The 18,803-nt window shown below is 45.6% G+C and overlaps 1 protein-coding gene across 1 annotated transcript; it reads right to left on the reverse strand.

Moving 5' to 3' along the window:
* Positions 1–14,008: 14,008 nt before the first annotated feature.
* EXOC8 (exocyst complex component 8) lies at positions 14,009–18,756 on the reverse strand. Its single transcript, XM_035008456.1, has one exon. It carries the CDS (start codon positions 18,672–18,674, stop codon positions 16,497–16,499), a length of 2,178 nt encoding a protein of 725 aa, XP_034864347.1. The 5' UTR covers positions 18,675–18,756; the 3' UTR covers positions 14,009–16,496.
* Positions 18,757–18,803: the final 47 nt, after the last annotated feature.

Below are 18,803 nucleotides of genomic sequence, written 5' to 3' on the forward strand. Positions count from 1 at the left end.
GGACCTTCTGAATGTTTTGTTTTGTTTTTCACTTCTGTTGTGACTTTTAACAGGTAACCTTCTGTAAAACCAGTTTGCCTGTGGGGGGAAAGGTTTTGCCTGATTTATCAGAGACCGCACCAGCATGGTTGGAACCAGTCTAAAAGGCCACTGGGGGCCTCCAAGGCCCGGCTTATACTGATCTACAAACAGCTATTGAACAGGCATGTCCCTGAGACCAAACTGTGCTTCTGTGGCAGGTTGGTTCAGGAGGCTCAAATTAGCATCTTCTGCATTGTCTGGAACAAAACCAGATGGAGAACAGCTCCTGGGAGTCAGGAAATGAGAAACCTATTAGAAGTTATTGACCATGAAATAAGAGGAAGCAGAAAGGAAAGATCCCAATCATCTCAGGGGGAAAAATGGATTGTGGAGTCCATAAAGTGCTGCTTCTGTGTCGTCTCTGAGGGTTTGAAACATGCTTTCTTTGGAAACGGGGCCACTGACTACAGAGAACAAAAAGGAAACAACCCCACAAATCACTAACACATGAAAATGAACTTTTCTTAGAAAGTGTGAGCCTGCCTCAGCTGTGTTAGCTGGGAATGAAAAATGAGTTTTCTGACTTTCAGTTTGACAAAGACGCAAAGCGACTTGTCCAGCTTTCTGGTCCCAGAGATAGAATGACTCATCAGTTCCTTTTTTCATTTTAAAAAATTTTTATTTTAATTTAAATTCAACTAGCCAATATATAGTACCTCATTGGCTTCAGGCAATTAGTGTTCACTAATTTATCAGTTGCGTATAACATCCAGTGCTCATCACGTCACTCATCAGTTCCTTCAGGCAAGCTTGGAGATCACACCAGACCACACCTGGAGAGTTAGTTGTAAGTCCCCGTGTTTCACGCTCTCGCTAGTGCCCAGGCGGCTCACCTGCAGAGCTGGGGGAGCTGATCTAGCGTGCAGGCTGCCCGCTTGCCCCGCCAGGCTGGGTTTTGAGGTCTAGGTGTAGCACCTAAATCTGATGGCTCTCAGGGGGCATCCATCTCAGAGACACTGGTGGGAGCAAGTGGAAGTGAGCCAGACCACTGGCTCTCGCCTTGCACTGAGCACCCCATCCCTGTGCAAGCAGGGGCGGAATCCGAGAACCGGGGGGAGCAGACTTGTGGATGCCCCAGCTGATCGAGGGAGGTAGCACCCCGGCCCGCTTGCGCTCAGTGACAGCATCGCACATGGATATGCTGCTAATCAAAATGATATTCTGGAACTGGAGCAGAGCCCTTGTTAATTCACTGGCCAACGCAGAATCAATAGCTACATTTTTTCAATGACATGGTTTTTAAAAAAATTTTTTTCTTATCTGATTTTTCCTCATGATGTTTCTTTTGGGGATGGGGACTAGATTCTTTCATAATGCATTAAAAGGGCGCCTGGGTGGCTCAGTAGGTTAAGCATCTGCCTTCGGCTCAGGTCATGATCTCAGGGTCCTGGGATCGAGCCCCGCGTTGGTCTCCCTGCTCAGCGGTCGCCTGTTTCTCCCTCTCCCTCTGCCCCTTCCCGGCTCATGCTCTCTCTGTCTCAAATAAATAAATAAAATATTTTAAAAAGAAAGAAAGAAGTGCATTAAAAAGTTTAAAATTAGAAAAACTCAATCCCCTTTCGGGTTGGAAGACTCTATTTTCCAGCTGCAGATTTTTGGCGCACTGCACCAGCGTTCATAGGAAAAAACTCTGCTCGGTGCTCTCGAACAGCTGATTTGTTCTCTCTGCCTAGTTTGTGGGAACAGGACCAGTTTACATGGGGCCAAGCAATGCCCGGGCCCCTCTGAGCCTCAGGGAGGGGGGTGTTCTGGGCACCCTGGCAGCTCAGAGACAAACAGCGATCATAGCAGCTAACATATATCAAGCACCCACCGCGGGCTTAATTAAATAAATTAGAAGGTAACGTTATACTCAAAACCCTGCAGTTTGGGGCGCCTGGGTGGCTCAGTAGGTTAAGCATCTGCCTTCAGCTCAGGTCATGATCCCAGGGTCCTGGGATCAAGCCCCGCATTGGGCTCCCTGCTCCGCGGGAAGCCTGCTTCTCCCTCTCCCACTCCCCCTGCTTGTGTTCCCTCTGTCGCTGTCTTTCTCTCTGTCAAACAAATAAATAAAATCTTAAAAAAAAAAAAAAAAACCTGCAGCTTTAGCCCAGCACACTACCTGTCGTGGGCAACAAACTCTGAACTGAAGCGCTTAATTTGGGGGCAGTGGGGGGGGCGGGGGCCTTGAGTCCCGCTCTCTCTTCCCCCTCCCTCCCCCCTGCTCTCTCTGTATTTAAAATCCTCATCCCGGCAAGACCCCATGTATATACCTATTACATATGTGGATGAGTAATATTTCTTGATGTTTCTGTTCTTTTTCTCCTTATATGTTCCCTTTTCCTTTTTTTACAGTTCGAACCCACAATTAGACTTCGTTTTCCTTGTCTTGAGGGAAGTTAGCAGCCGAGGGGAAAGCAACAAGTTGCCAGCAAAATGCTTCCCCCAGAGGCTTTTGTTTTCAGTGATTTAAACCCAAAGTGGGAAATGGGATTTGCAGGAAGAAGCAGAGTGCCTTGAACAGAGGAGCGGCGAGGGAGAGATGCCCCCCCATTGACACCCCCCACCCAAAGAAAGAAGTTCTTCGGGGCTGGGGGGAGCTGCTGTCCTGCAACTGGTCTCCCCGGCCACATTAGAACACAGCAGGACCCTGGAGAGGAGCAATCTCCTCGAAAAGGGTCCCCCAGGCGAGCACAGGGCTGAGGCGTCTGAAGGAGCCACTGGGAGGGGCGGCCGGGGGACACCCCACGGTAACCCTCACGGGCCTGTGACCGGTGACCACACCACACAAAGCCCCGACGGAGCTGGGTGTGCTGGGGGCGGCATCCCCAACAACGCCAGAGGTTACGGTTAGAGTTGATGATGATATGAACCAAGCGCTTCTCCTTCCTTAGGTTTGGAGCTCATTGAGAAAGAGACACAAGTGTCAGATGGATGGAGAGCTAAATAGTTCTATTCCTGGTAAAGCTGCGTTCCGGGCTGTGCGTAGGCAGAGGCAGCTTTGTTCTTCTCCCCCCTCCCCCCGCCCATGCCAGTCCTAGCCGGTCAGCAGGAGCTGAGCACAGCCCTTACGTCCTGCGGGCAGCTAGCCTGGAATGGGATTCTTCTTTATTTTTTTAGCCTAAGTATTTGCGATGCTCATGTTTGTCCCAAGTATTGCAGTATTTGAGACATACTTATGTTGTAAATTGTTTATCTGAGATTCAAATTGAACTGCACCTTGTATTTTCTCTGGTGAGCCCGTCTGTCACAGCCAAATGCCTGCACTGCTCTGGAGACCGAGGAAGGGACAGGTGGTGGAGGACTCAGGATGCTTTCTCAGTAACAAGTCAAACTGGGTTGGGCCAGGCAGAATGCAGGACCGGAACAGAATGAAGTCTATGGCCCCGTAGTCAGCTGTGAGCCAGAGCCGAAGGAACTAGAGGGCACAGTTACACACCAGATGGATTCTGGGGAGACGTGGCTCCTGAGCACTCTCCCCTTCTGCTCCCAGTGTGGTCCTCCCTGCCCAGCTCCCAATGCAGGTGGCAATTCCAGGCCTCCATGCTTTGCAAAGGACTAGATTCTTCCTACCTCTCCACCCAAACAAACTCTCACGTCACCTTTCCAGAATCTGTTTTCTTTTCCCCTGGAACCTCCACCCTCCCCCACCCCATTCTTCATATATCATTGAACTTCTTCTGGGCTTCCATTATTATTTGAAATCCCTATGACAGGTCATTACAATCATGTATGTACATTCGTGAACCCTCTTCTCATTCAGTGGTGAGTTCTTTCAGGAGATTGGGATAAAAGCTATTTATGAAGCAATTAGATCCCGTCTTGTCTCCTCCTCCTCAAAGCCGGGCCTGCCTGTGTCCGCCTCTGTGACCACTAGGAGGTCTTTTCCTCAGACGAAGTGGTACCTGAGAACAAGGACGAGGTGTCTCCTCAGCTCCCAGAGCGCTGTCAGCCACACCTCAAGGCAAGAGACTGGAGAAGTCTATGGGCAATCTGACAAAGGGGTGCCAGGGGGAGCTGTGACACATCGGGGCCCCCAGATCATCTCACACTGGAAGCCCAGAGGTGGCAAGACCCCACCCATGTGCTCAGAGCTTCTTGTCAGTTCTTTGGTTCCCAAACTGTAAACAGGAGTGGCAAGTAAGTAGTACCTCTTTCACAAGAGGGATGAAGAAAAGCAGAAAATGCACGAGGCAGAACAAAGCGTCAACATGAAGCAGCAACAAAACCAGATATTCTGAATATCCTCAGTGCAATATAAGGTGCTCTAGCAAAAGGGGACAGTCACACACAAAGGGAACTTTTGGAAATTAAAAATGTGGAAGCAGGGGCGCCTGGGTGGCTCAGTTGGTTAAGCGACTGCCTTCAGCTCATGTCCTGATCTCAGGGTCCTGGGATCGAGCCCCACATCGGGCTCCCTGCTCAGCGGGGAGTCTGCTTCTCCCTCTGACCCTCCCCGCCTCATGTGCTCTCTCTCTCATTCTCGCTCTCTCAAATAAATAAATAAAATCTTTTTTAAAATGTGGAAGCAGATATGGAATGAAAAATTCAATAGGAGTTTGGAAGACTAAGAAATTTCCCACACATTCGGGTAAAAAGAAAATATAAAGACGAAAATAGGAAAACAATGCTCTTTCCTTCTGAGGTTCTAATTGCGTGCCTTCCGTTTCTCTGTGTTTTAGTCTGGAGACTTTTCTTCCAACCTACCTTCCAGGTCATTCATGCTGCGTCTGATTTACTTGCGTAAACCCCTCTATGGAGTTTTCCATTTCCGTTCTTGAGTTTTACAGCTCTGGGCATGCCGTTTCATTATTTTTGTGTTAGTTGTTTTTAGCGTCCAGTTCTCTGAGAAACTCAATGTTGTGTTTATTCCTGTGAACGTATCAGTCTGTGCCTGCCAACTCGTCTCTTGTGGGTCCTCTGTTGGTCTGTTTCTGCTATGCATGGTTTCTCTTGGGTTCTAATCAAATGGTCTCTTTTCCTCACTGAGCTCATTATTTTTATGTGAGTGCTACACATTGCACACAAAGGAATATTTGAAGCCCGGGAGAATTTTATCATCCGGGTGAAAGATGGAGTCTTTGCTCCTAGCAGACTGCCAGAGGCACTAGCCGCCTAAGATGCCCTTAATCCAGTTAGGGTTTCAGACGGGTCCACCCATCAGGAATGATGGTTTCAATCCTCAGGATGGCCACTTCATTTCCTCTTTATTCATAGGGTATCGACTTTTAGGGTTCCGTTCCAAAGTTTAGATGGGATTTTGCCAGGGTCGCCCCAAAGTCTGATTTTTATCTCTCTAGCTCCGTGTGTCTGTTGACAGCCTGCTTCACTTCTCATTCTGCCACTTCCCAAGAAGCGACGTGGAAACACTAGGAAAAGCTACTTTTTATTTTTTTTTTAAGATTTTATTTATTTATTTGAGAGAGAGAGAATGAGAGACAGAGAGCACGAGAGGGGGGAGGGTCAGAGGGAGAAGCAGACTCCCTGCCGAGCAGGGAGCCCGATGCGGGACTCGATCCCGGGACTCCAGGATCATGACCTGAGCCGAAGGCAGTCGCTTAACCAACTGAGCCACCCAGGCACCCGAAAAGCTACTTTTTAAAAAAAAGATTTTATTTATTTATTTGAGAGAGGGAGAGTGCACACACAAGCGGCGGAGGGGAGAGGGAGAAGCAGACTCCCCGCGGAGCAGGCAGCCCGATGCGGGACTTGATCCCAGCACCCTGGGATCACGACCTGAGCCGAAGGCAGGTGCTTCACTGACTGAGCCACCCAGGTGTCCCAGAAAAGCTACTTTCAAATGCTGGGCTCACCTCACTGGGTTTCCTTCTTCTGGACTTTTGCCCCATAATATTTCACTCCCTTGTTAGCTCTGCAATACCTTGATGTTCTGACCCCAGTAGCACCACTGAGTATCCCACAATTCAGTCTAATTCTGATCCTAACTACCTGGAGTTAATGTAGATCCCGATGGTTAGGGAGCTCCGACCCACAGGACTGCCCGCATGTCAGGTGCTATAGCTGCAAGTCCTTGGTGTCCTCAACCCACCCTCACTTCTGTCCATCTAGCCATAAATTCGGGGTATCCCATGAGCCCTACTCCAAGTTTGAATAACTCACAGAACTCAAGAAAGGGCTATATTTACACTTACAGTTTTACTATAAAAGATACAACTCGGGGACAGCCAAATGAAAGAGACACAAAAGGCAAGGCATGGAGGGGATGGAGCGCCACAGGAGTCTCTGTCCCTGCGAGGTCTGGATGTGCTCAGCACCTCCATACGTCCACCAACCAGGAAGCTCCAGGAGCCTTGTTCAGTTTTTTTTTTTTTTTAAAGATTTTACCCATTTATTTGAGAGGGAGAGAATGAGAGACAGAGAGCACAAGAGGGAAGAGGATCAGAGGGAGAAGCAGATCCCCCGCCGAGCAGGGAGCCCAATGCGGGACTCGATCCCGGGACTCCAGGATCATGACCTGAGCTGAAGGCAGTCGCCCAGCCAACTGAGCCACCCAGGCGCCCCGCCTTGTTCAGTTTTATTGAGGTTTCGTCCCATACACCAGCTTGATTAAATCACTGGCCATATGATTGAACTCAATCTCCAGTTTCTCCTGCCTCCTGGGGTTTGGGGTGGGAGGGCTGAGAGTTCTAGTCTTCTAGTCACATGATTAGTTTTCTGGGGACCAGTCCCCATCCTGGAGCCATCTAGGATCCCACCAGGAGTCATCTTATTAACATAACAAAGACACTCCTATCACTCGGGAAATTCCACGGGTTGAGAATCCTCCTGCCAGGACCAGGGAGAAACACCAGATAAGTATTTTTGTTATGCTACAGTCTTCAAATATATTCTTTGCTTATATATTTTTTATAGTTCTAATTGTCCTCAGGGAGGGACTGTTCAGAAATACCTAGTCCACTAGAACTGGGAGCAAAATTTTCTTGATCGTCAGTAAATACGATTTAATGAAAAAAGAGCAAGAGAAAAGAGAGAGTAAGGACAGAGGGCTGGACCAATAAAAAGGGAGCAGGTAAAACAGCAGGTAAAAAGAAAACGAAGCACAAAGAAAACGAAGCACAAGGAGCAAATGATGGTAGAAGGGTACATATCCCAAAGAGACAGCTTTCAACATTTTTTAAATTAAAAAAAAATTTTTTTAAGATTTTATTTATTCATCTGTCAGAGAGAGAGAGAGAACAAGCAGGGGGAGCGGCAAGCAGAGGGAGAAGGATGCTCACTGTGGAACAGGGAGCCGGATGCAGGACTCAATCCCAGGACTCTGGGGTCATGACCTGAGCTGAAGGCAGCCGCTTAGCCTATTGAGCCACTCAGGCACCCCTCAACATTTTTTTTTTAGTTCTGCATCTTGCAAACTTCACTTTCCACTTCTTTGATGTCTCACCCTCCTTTCTGTCTCCTAGATGAGCCCTGTCCAGTAGAATGTTCTGTAATGATGGAGATGTTCTGTATCTGCGAAGTCCGATCAGGTACCCACTTGGCCACCCGTGGCTATTTAGTGCTTGGAGTATGGCTAGTATATCCGAGGAACTGAGCTTTATTATTATTTGATAATTTATATTTAAACAGCCACAGGTGGCAAAGGGACTACATATCGGACAGTCTGACCTTGGCTTGGATGTTTCATCTCTTAGAGAAAGACTAGAACCACCCACCCCACAGTCCCCTCGAACCCTTCCCAGCTTCCCAGCATAGCGAGGGCTGCGAGTCTGGGGATGCAGGAATGTGCCTGGTATCTCCATGGAGAAGGCTCGCCCAAAATAACTCACTGAAACCTTCAAGCTCCCGGCGACAGCGTCTAAGTGTTACCGCTCTCAATTGTGTATGAAAACCCGGTTTTCTTTTCCAGAAAAAGAACCTGAAGTAAGGGAAAGAACCAGAGCAGGGGCTACACAGAAGAGAGGTGGTATCATCATCACCACACGGAAAAATGAAAATGGTTGACATCTTTTTTGGGGAGTTGGTTCGTAAGTAGATCCGCTTTCCAAAATTTTAGAGCTAAGATTTATACATTACAGTGTGTGTAAAGTTTATCTCCAGCAGAACTGTAAGTAATAATAATAATTAACAACAACCCAGTGGGGATGGGCAGGGTGTGGAGTTGCTGGGTACAGTTGAAACAATGACAGAATGTTGACAATCGTTGGAGCTGGGCAATGAGGATGCGGGATTCTTTATATTCCTGTTACTCTCTATATGTTGAAAATATTCAAAAATAAAAGTCTTTAAAAATAAGTCTTCTTAGGAGCACATGAGTGGCTCAGTCGGTTAAGTATCTGACTCTTGATTTCAGCTCAGGTCATGATTTCAGGGCTGTGAGAACGAGCCCTGAGTGGGGCTCTGTATTCCATGCAAAGTCGGCTTGAAATTCTCTTTCTCTCCTGCCTCTCCCCCTGCTCTCTCTCTCTCTCTCTTTCTTTAAAAAAAAAGTATCCTTAGATCTCACACATACGTATAAAAAAAGTACTAGAAAGACATATGACGGAATGGAAAGAGTGGATCTTATTTTTAAGATCATATACTTAAAAATGTTTTTCTTACTTAATGTTTTGGAAACATGGAATGTTCAAATATGAAAAAAAATCTGTAGTGTGTTTCCATGCCTGCCTCCATCTAGTCCGTTCTAGCTGCTTGGACCCCTTCGGAATTTCTATGCAAATATATAACTGTACTTTCTCCTTCTTTACTCCTAAAGTAGCACAGTGTATGATTATTCTGCACTTTGCCTTACACTTAACAACATACTTAATTTAATTTATTTTTTTAAGATTTTATTTATTTATTTGATAGAGGGAGAGACACAGCGAGAGAGGGAACACAAGCAGGGGGAGAGGGAGAGGGAGAAGCAGGCTCCCCACCGAGCAGGGAGCCCGATGTGGGGCTCGATCCCAGGACCCTGGGATCATGACCTGAGCCAACAGCAGACGTTTAACTGACTGAGCCACCCGGCTAACCCATATTTTATTTTTTTTAAGTTATCTCTACACCCCATGTGGGGCTTGAACTCACAGCCCCAAGATCAGGAGTCGCACGCTCTGCCCACTGAGACAGCCAGACACCCCCGTTAACAACATCTTTCCACCTCAGGACCCGGACAGGACATTCACTGTCAAGCTGCATGGTATTACATTGTATGTGCGCACTGAAGTTCCACAGGCCTCTGGGCGGTCTCCCCTCGTGCTGTTACAAAAACTGTAACCTCTTCAGTAAAACCTGTTCCAATATTTTTGTTTCTTTCTCTCCTTCTTCTCCTTCTGGTATTCTCATTACAGTATGTGACACTTTTTCTTTTTCTTTTTTTTTTTTTGAGAGAGAGAGCATGGGGGAGTGGAGAGGGGGAGGGGCTGAGAGAGGGAGAGAGAATCCCAAGCAGACTCCCCACTGAGCGTGGAGCCCACCGTGGGGCTGATCTCACAGCCCTGAGATCATGGCCTGAGCCAAAATCAAAAGTCAGGCGCTCAACTGACTGAGCCACCCGGGCACCCCTACAGTATGTTATACTTCTTATGGTTGTTTCTCAGTCTTTGGATATTCTGGGGTTTTGTTTGTTTTTGTTGTTTTGTTTTGTTTTTTTGTCTTTGTTCTCTTTGCTTTGCAGTTTTCAAGGATTCTGTTGGTACATCCTCCAGCTCAGAGAGTCTTTCCTCAGCCAGGTCCAGTCTACTAAGCAGCCCATCAAAGGCACTCTTCATTTCTATTACAAGTGTGGGTTTTTGTTGTTATTTTGTTGTTGTGGGTTTTTTTTTTTTTTTTATATCTCTAGCATTTCTTTTTTTTTTTTCTTTAAAGATTTTATTTATTTGAGAGAGAGAGCACGCACATGAGCAGGGGGCAGAGAGAGAGAAAGAGAAGCTGACTCCCTGCTGAGCAGGGAGCCCGATGCGGGGCTCGATCCCAGGACCCCAGGATCATGACCTGAGCCGAAGGCAGATGCTTAACCTACTGAGCCACCCAGGCGCCCCTCTAGCCTTTCTTTTTTGTTCTTTCTGAAGATTTCCATCTCTCTGCTTACACTGCACATCTGTTCTTGCAGGCTGTCTACTTCATCCATTAGAGCCCTTGGCAGATGAATCATGTTTTTTTCCAATTCCCAGTCTGATAATTCCAACATCCCTGTCATGTCTGGTTCTGATGCTTGTTCTGTCTCTTCAAATTGTGTTTTTGCCTTTTGGTATGTCTTCCAGTTTTTTCTCAGTAGCTGAACATGGAGTTACCAGGAAAAAGGAACTGCTGTAAATAGGCCCTTAGTGAGGTGACGGTAAGTGTGGGGGAGCAGAACTCTACCATCTGGTGATTAGGTCTGTCTTTCAGTGAATTTCAGAAGTGTTTCTCAGCTGTTTTCTCCCCCTTGCAGGGGACAGGGTGGCTAAAGTGGGCTAAGGTTGGGTATTTCCCTTCCCCTGGTCAGCCAGGCTCTGATACTACCCCAGCAGGTTAGGCTCAGGTTAACTAGTCTCCCCTGAGGGCAAATCTTGTTAAGAAAAGCAGAGGGCTCTATCCCATTTCAGAATGGTCCCTCTCCTGCCCCCTGCTGGAAGCCTGAGGGGTTTCCCTCTGATACTAAACTGCGAGAGAACCTGGAAGGAGGTATAGTTCACAATATTGTGGGGTTTCCCCTTAGGACTGGGTCCCCCCCTGGGGTTTTTAACCCTGAGTTGTGGGTACGGAGTCTCCAGCTTTTGTCGGTTCCGATTGAAGTTTCTCTACTGGTTTCCACAGTGGTTTCCCCTCTGAGCCTCTGCTTCCCTAAGACAGGACTTCTTGCATTTGCCCACTGGTCTCACCAGTCTTGGGGTGGTGGTTTGCCCCGCTCTTTGTGGATCCAAGACTTGTTGATTTTTTGGTCTGTTCAGCTTTTTAGTTGTCAGGACTGAGTGCAACTTGCAAAAACGGAAACTAGAAGTGTTCTTAAAAACTTATTCATAAATCACATAAGTTTAATGGATCAATTTAATTTAGGAAGTATGCAAATATATATATTTTGTAGGATAAATCTCCAGACGTGGATTGTAGGGTCAAAGGGTTTGTATAATTCTGTGGTTTTAAGTCTTGCCGAATTGCCAGTGCCCCAGTTTACAGTAATTCCCACTGGCGATGTCTGAGACAACACACACAAATATTTTAGAGACTTTTCAACACTGGCTTGGCTTATGTAACTTCATTTAATGTGTTTAGCTAGGTAGATAATAAATCTGAGAGTAAGTCAACATATTAGGTGAAACTAATCAGGGGTGACATTTAAAAAACAAGCTCTTGTCCGGCAACTTTCCTATTTCAATGGCACCCATTCAGCTGTTGAGGAGCTTGACCACTTATTGTAGGAGCTAAGTTACATGTATCTTAATGCCCAATGACATTTCATCAAGTTCGAGACTACTTAATTTTACCAATTACAAAGAATTCAATAATGTACAAATTGATGTTAATGAGGCGGCTGAAGTCCGCAGAGCATGTGACTCTTAATCTCAGGGTCATGAGTGCGAGACCCACGTTGGGCAGAGAGATTACTTAAGAAAAAAAGAAATAGGGACGTCTGGGTGGCTCAGTTGTTTAGGCGACTGCCTTCGGCTCAGGTCATGATCCTGGAGTCGTAGGATCGAGTCCGGCATCAGGCTCCCTGCTCAGCAAGGAGTCTGCTTCTCCCTCTGCCCCTCCCTCCTCTCAGGCGCTCTCTCTCTGTCAAATAAATAAAATTTTTTTAAGAAAGAAAATGTTTAATTTTTAAAAATTTTTAAAAATATTTTATTTTTTTAAACTTTTTAAAAAATATTTTATTTATTTGACAGAGAGAGAGATAGTGAGAGCAGGAACACAAGCAGGGGGAGTGGGAGAGGGAGAAGCAGGCTTCCTGCCGAGCAGGGAGCCCGATTCGGGGCTCCATCCCAGGGCCCTGGGATCATGACCTGAGCTGAAGGCAGACGCTTAACGACTGAGCCACCCAGGCGCCCCAAGATTTTATTTTTAAGTAACCTCTACACCCAATGTGGAGCTCAAATGCATATCCCTGAGACGAAGAGTCGTATGCTCCATTGAGCCAGCCAGACACCCTAAGTCCCTAAATGAAATGTTTTAAACAAAACCAAACTGGTGTCAATGGAAATAATCTGGTTTTAACTATCTCATTAACTCAAATCTGCTATTTTATTTTTTTAAAGGAAATTATGAATTATAATATCCTGTGACAGGGGCGCCTGGGTAGTTCACTTGGTTAAGCATCTGCCTTTGGCTCAGGTCATGATCTTGGGGTTCTGGAATTGAGCCCCACGTCAGGCTCCCTTGAGCCCCTTGAGCCCCTTGTCGTCTCCCTCTCCCTCTGTTCCTCCCCCCCGCTTGTGCTCTCTCTCAAATGAATAAGAAATCTTTAAAAAAATATCCTGTGACATAACACCTTTACTTTTAACAGAATACACTTGTGAATGGATAAGCCTTTGAAATAAAGAGCAATCTGTACGAGTGAGATGTCAACCATCAGACATAATCCAATAATATAGTTCAATGGCTCAGAAGCCCTCGCCAGAGAGAGTCTGAGTTCAAATTCCTTCTGGGCCACTTAGGGAACTCTTTGTAGGTTGAATTACTTGCAAATTACTTCACAAAACTTCAACTCCTTCATAGATTGATGTGAAGATTAGATAAAATAACCAGATAAAGGTGCTTATCACACTGCTTGGAACGCAGTAATCATTGGTAAATGATTCCCTAAAGGAAGGTTCCCACATTGCTTATCATACTTGAATTTTTTTCATGTCAAATATTCTGATTCTTATTTTTTTGGCTCAAATGCCAACAATTCCATGAAGACTCTCCAAACTCCTCAAAAACACGTTGCCCTCTTCTCAGTATTCCCATGAAATACTAAGTATGAAAATGACAACGCACAGGGTTGTTTTGGGTTTTTTCTTACAACACACTGTCTGCATGCAATTGTTTAATTAATGTAATCTGCAACACACTATTGTGTATTTAATTTACTCTCTAACCTAGTTTTTCCAAATTTTTATTCTCCATTTTTCCAATTCTTTTTTCTTTTTTCTTTTTTTAAAGTTTTTTTTTTTTTTTTTTTTATTTGAGACAGAGAGAACGAGAGACAGAGAGCATGAGAGGGAGGAGGGTCAGAGGGAGAAGCAGACTCCCTGCCGAGCAGGGAGCCCGATGCGGGACTCGATCCCGGGACTCCAGGATCATGACCTGAGCCGAAGGCAGTCGCTTAACCAACTGAGCCACCCAGGCGCCCCTCCATTTTTCCAATTCTTAAGAATTTCAGAGAAAGCATGCTCAAATTTATTTTGTCCTCCCCACCCCACACCACATTGTAGTCAATGTAAGGCATAGCATTCAATACTTTTATTTTTCAATAAATAGTTTTAAATCAATTATATGTGAAAGTTCCCTCAGGATCTATATGTATTAAAAAACAGACCCTTGTCTTTTATGCTCCTAGTTCCTAGGTCATATGGCCTCCATTATATTTTCTTCATTTAGGGATGTGCAGATGGTATAAAATCCACTTTTTAGAGCAAATTCATTTTGTATATCTGAAATTTCCCATTCAAGGTAGTCCTAAAAAAAAAAAAACTGAGATCTGATTTAATCACAATTCTGACAGTAAGCAGAACATATATTTAAATAGCTAACAGCTTCCTACCTATCATCCCCATAGAGAAAGACAAAACAAAAAAAACAACCTAGGCTCTTAAAACAGTATTTCAGGGGCACTTGGGTGGCTCAGTTGATGAAGCGTCTGCCTTCGGGGCTCCATGCTCAGGAGGGAGTCTGCTTGTCCCTCTCCTTCTGCCTGCCACTCCCCCTGCTTGTGTGCTCTCTGTCAAATAAATAAAATCTTTTAAAAAACCCCAATATTTCTGTAACGAGAACGTAAGAATATTGAATCCTAATTAAAGAGAGACAGAACACTGTAACACCAATTTTATCCAGTGTAAGAAAAATTTTAAGCTTTATTTTGATAAACATTTCAGATTCCCTCTATCACAGCGTATCAATAAGCAAAATGTACATATACTGATTTTATACCTCATGTCAAGTCCCAAATTCCCAATCCTAGGTAAGCAAGTTGCAAAATACAAGTGCCGATAATTTAACTATAGGTAGTATTTTTAACAAAAATAAGTGTTCAGCACTTTAAGTGAAATGAGGCTTTAATCAAAAAGAGACTTAATTCCACAGGGTGTCTTTTTTTCAACAGTAATTAGTTCAATCAAGTCTGTGATTCCAAGCTCGAGTGACAGTGTTATGTTTGAAGCAGACAAGAAAAGGCAATCAACTCTATAGTGGTATATTACAATATGTGCTATATTTTTGGACAAACTCTACCTGCATTCAATTTTTAGGACTTGTTTTGGAGTCTAACGAAACAAGAATTAGAGGGAAGAGACATTATGATACTGGTGGTCTTTGATCAACTTCCCACACTAACTGAATCACCACCAGCAGACTTCCTTCAGCTACAACTTTAAGGAACACACAAATTTTACCCAAAGAAAATTCTGTACTTCCAGTTTTAGAAAGCAGACAGTTCTATGAAGAAGCAACCATTTAAATATCGGAGTACACACACTTAAGTTTTTACAACTTCATGCCTTAAGTTTTGATTTCAGAAGTATCATTCCATGGACCCAGCATCAGATATTTACACGTGTTTTATACAATATAATTTTAGAAACCATAAGTTGCACAAAATAATCATAACATTGTTATCAAATTCAAGTTTCCAGTGATCTTAAAAAAGACAAATTATAACTGTTTTTGCTCAGCTGAGATATCCAGTTAGGTTATATAGGATTTTCTAGAAAATCCTAAATTTATGTGAAAAAAGTAATCAAAGAAAATCTGTAACTTTGATAATTTTCAACTTTTAAAATGCATAGCTAAAAATAAATAAAAGGGCTCCTCTGGCAGTGAGTAACTGAGTCAAGGAGCTTCACAAACCCTAAGCCACTCTTGGAAGCCATTTTAGGTTTTACATAATTTCCAGTCTTAATACCAGTATTTGAATTCAGATAAAAGACATGACCTTTGGAAGTCCTCGGCATCAGAAATGGCACTTTTGGACAAGAATCACAACTAGAGGCTGGAGATAAAAATGGATCTTAGCACAATTTCTCTCAAAGATGGGGAATCCCATGTAATCCATGTACAACAGAAGCAGTAGTTCAGAAATCTTGGGAAGCTCCAATTTCTTTAGCTATTTTTGTTTTACTAAACAATCTAAAGTAAGCATTATATTTACTTTTAAGAACAAAGGAAAACACAAAACAAGAAAAAGGCAGGATGTAGCATTTTAGTAGGAGTCCAGAGTCGAGCAAAGTTCTTTTCCTCCCTTGGCTTTGGGCACATTGTCTCGCCTTTTTGTTCTCCACTTTGTTACAAAAAAACAAAACCAAATCTCTGCCCAAAGCAGTCAGACTTGAGAACACTGTAGGGTTTGCATGTGATTTCCCATCCTAGATCCTCCCTGAAATCTAAATAAATATTTCAATGAAAACTTTTCTCCCGTCTGAGCCACTACATATAATTTATCAGGAAAGTGGGGGAAGGCAGCTAAAAATCACTGGCCGCTGCCAGCTTCCTCAGTCTGTCCTGTTTGGGTGGTTTTCTTTTAATCATTTTAATTTTTTTAGTATGATAAGAACAAAAACTGCGGCTGGGAATTCACACAGTTCAGGAATATGTGGAAAGAAAATTTACCACAGTCCTTAAGATTCATATAAATGCTCCCAAATCAAGTATTAGAAAGCCGCTAATTAGCAGTGAAAATTATTAGCCACTCAAATTACAATGGCAATGTTTGCTGAGCTGTTTTTATGAAAGCGTCCCCTTGTATTCTATAAGGACCCAAGTATTTGAGTCCACAAATTAGCCACTGGCAGAAGGAATTCTTTTGACCGAAATTTACCCTAAAACCGATGTTCTCAGTTCCTTTCTTTTCCCGAAATTGTTCGATCACATTTTAAGTTGGGGAAGTGTATGAAGAAGGGTATTTTGTATGGCACTGTACTCTTTAAGAGGACCTAACATTTTAGTGAACTGGGAAACCTCACAACATACTTAAACTCTACGTATTTATAGATACGATTTCTCCGGGCTGCATAATATAGACTGGAAGAAAGTGTGTTTTGACCCAAAAGGATACCCTGAAATGCTGTAGTGTGACAATATATTCATTAGAGAGCATAATTTAAAAGGAAAGTGTATGTTTTAATAATTCCAATGTTCTGTTATTTGGGCTTAATTTTAACTTTTTTTTCTTTTTCCTTTTGATTCTGCATTTCTATTTGAGAGGGCGTCTTTTATTTTTAAGCTGTGTTTAAAACTATAAAGAATATGCTAATGCAACGTAATATAAATATAAATAATATATAAGCAATATATACGCATACATAGACACAGCGCCATGGGCATCAGACCACTGACGTTGTACTTTCAGGGTTCACACGAATAAGTCTGGATGCATTCCTCAGGTCCTGGAGTTGCTTGGCGGGTTTCCCCACACCTTCTTCAAATCTTTTCTCCACCACAGGGAGGACGGTCTCATAGAGAAAGGATGCATTCTGTCTGATAAAAGCCTTTTTCTCCGGATCCTGCTCACACCGAAGGCTGTAATCCACATGCTGCACGGCAACCAAAATGATTTCCACCAGGCTCTCCAAAAGTACCATGTGCAGCTCTGGGAAATACAGCTTCAGGGCTTCTTCCAAGAAACCCATGGTCTGTTTGGTGAAGGCAACCACGGTGTAACTCAGGTTCACCCAGCAGTCATCCCCGGTGTACTGCTCAAAGTTTCGGACCCCACAAGTCTTCATCTCCTCTTTGAGCTTGCCCAGGGCCTCTGGGGTCATCAAGTTCATCCTCCTCCACATCTCCTCAGAGTTGCGATGCTTAGTGGCTTCGATGATGATTTCTTTGTAACTGTGCAAGGCTCCTTGGATGTCTTTCACCAGAAGGGCATGGATGATGAAGGTGAGGTCGAGTCCGATGTCACCCAGTTGCTGACAATGCTCCTTTGCCACTTTCACACACTCAGCCGCGGTAGAGAGGCTCTCCTTACTATCAAACACCTGCTTGCTAAAAGCATCCACGAACATGCCCATGGCCGACCTCGCCCAGACCACAAAGGCAGAGTAGCAGCCACTGTCAGTGCCTGCGAAATCCGTCTCAAATTCCCGGGCAGTCTCAAGAAGGCTGGTGAAGAAGACATGGCACAGCTTATGAATGTAGAGTAAGGTGGCGCCTTCGATGCGAAGCTGACGAATTGCAGTGTGCACAGCTGCTGCCCTGTTTCTCAAAAACAGCTCACAAGCCTTTGTGCACTGGCCAAGCCGGATTAGTTGAGAAACTGCCCTTCGAGTAGCCTTGGGACCACCTCTCAGGGAACGATCTGGTGAGAGCTCAAACATGAGCACCTCGGTGAGCTGCCGGACCCGCTCATCCACTTTGGCCCTTAGTTCTTTTACAGGAGGTGGACTGGGCTTATCCTCCAGGTAATGGTTCAACTTATCCAGCAGGTCAACGGCTCCTTCAAAGTCCCTCTGGGCAATACAGACATCCAGGTCTTCAGGCAACTCCTGGATCCATTCCATTGAGAGATCCACCTTCTCTTCTTCTACCTCAGGAATAGCTGGTTCGTCGTCGTCTTCATCCTCAAATGGGTTACTGGCCTTGGAAGTCACCTGGGGCGGTCCTCGAGGGGCCGCGGCCTCCTCCTGCTCCCTTCGTCTTTTTTCACTGAGGGCCCTCTTGGTTTCCTCCAGCACTTCCAGCCACTCTCGTTTGATTTTAGCATTTTCCGCCTGAAAAATACGGCTCTCGGGAAACATTAGCAGCTTGAACATGTCCTTCATGGGCGGGTTGTCCTTGACATTGACCACGGCCAAACCATCCAGGGGATAGAGGGCGTTGTAGCGATACATCCCCCGCCGCTGTGGCAGCCAGGTGGCCACCAGCAAACAGTCGTTCATGAGAAAGCCGTGCACCCGCTGCAGTTGGGCCATGTGGTCAGCCTCGTATTCCACCAGGTCCCCGTTGTACACCAGGTACTGCCCCGGCGTCTCCAGCAGATGCCTGCAGCCTTCCACCTTCTCGAGCAGGGTGGTAAGAGTGCGCTGCTTCCCTTCCTCGCCCTGGCCCGAACTGTCGCGGGAGGCACCCCCGGGAGTGGGAAAAAAGCCAGTCTGGCCCCGCAGGTGGTCTCGGCCCCCCGCGCCACCTCCCCCTTCCTCCCCTCCGGAGGCCGCAGCAGCGCCAGCGGCGGCGGCAGCCGGCAGCAGGGTAAGCGGGATGCTCTCCAGGCTGCTCTTCTGCTCGGTCAGCAGATGGCTGAGCTGATACATCTCGCTCTCCAGGTAGGAGATCTCGCGAGCCGTCTCTATGAACTGCCGGTAGTTCTGGTAGACGTTGCGCTTCAGGTTCTGCGCCGTCTCCTCCGCCAGCGCCTGGATGCGCTGCCGGTGCTCCTGCAGGTCCCGGTCCCCGTCCGACTGCTGCGAGAGCTGCTTCACGTACAGCCGCGCCTCAAAGCCCCCTGACTCCAGCTGCCGCCGCAGGCGGGTCGCCCCACTGTCCGACATCGCCATCGCCATTTCCGTCCGAGACTCACGCAGTCACTGTCACTATCGCCGCCGCCGGTGCCGCCGCTGTGGAGACCCACCCAAGCCCCGCCGAGCTGCAGGGCTGAGGAAGCAGGATGGAAGAGAGACGAGTACGCCTGC

This window comes from Mirounga leonina, unplaced genomic scaffold, assembly GCF_011800145.1.
Source record: "Mirounga leonina isolate KUSES-001 unplaced genomic scaffold, KU_Mleo_1.0 Mir_152, whole genome shotgun sequence".
Lineage (NCBI taxonomy): Eukaryota > Metazoa > Chordata > Mammalia > Carnivora > Phocidae > Mirounga > Mirounga leonina.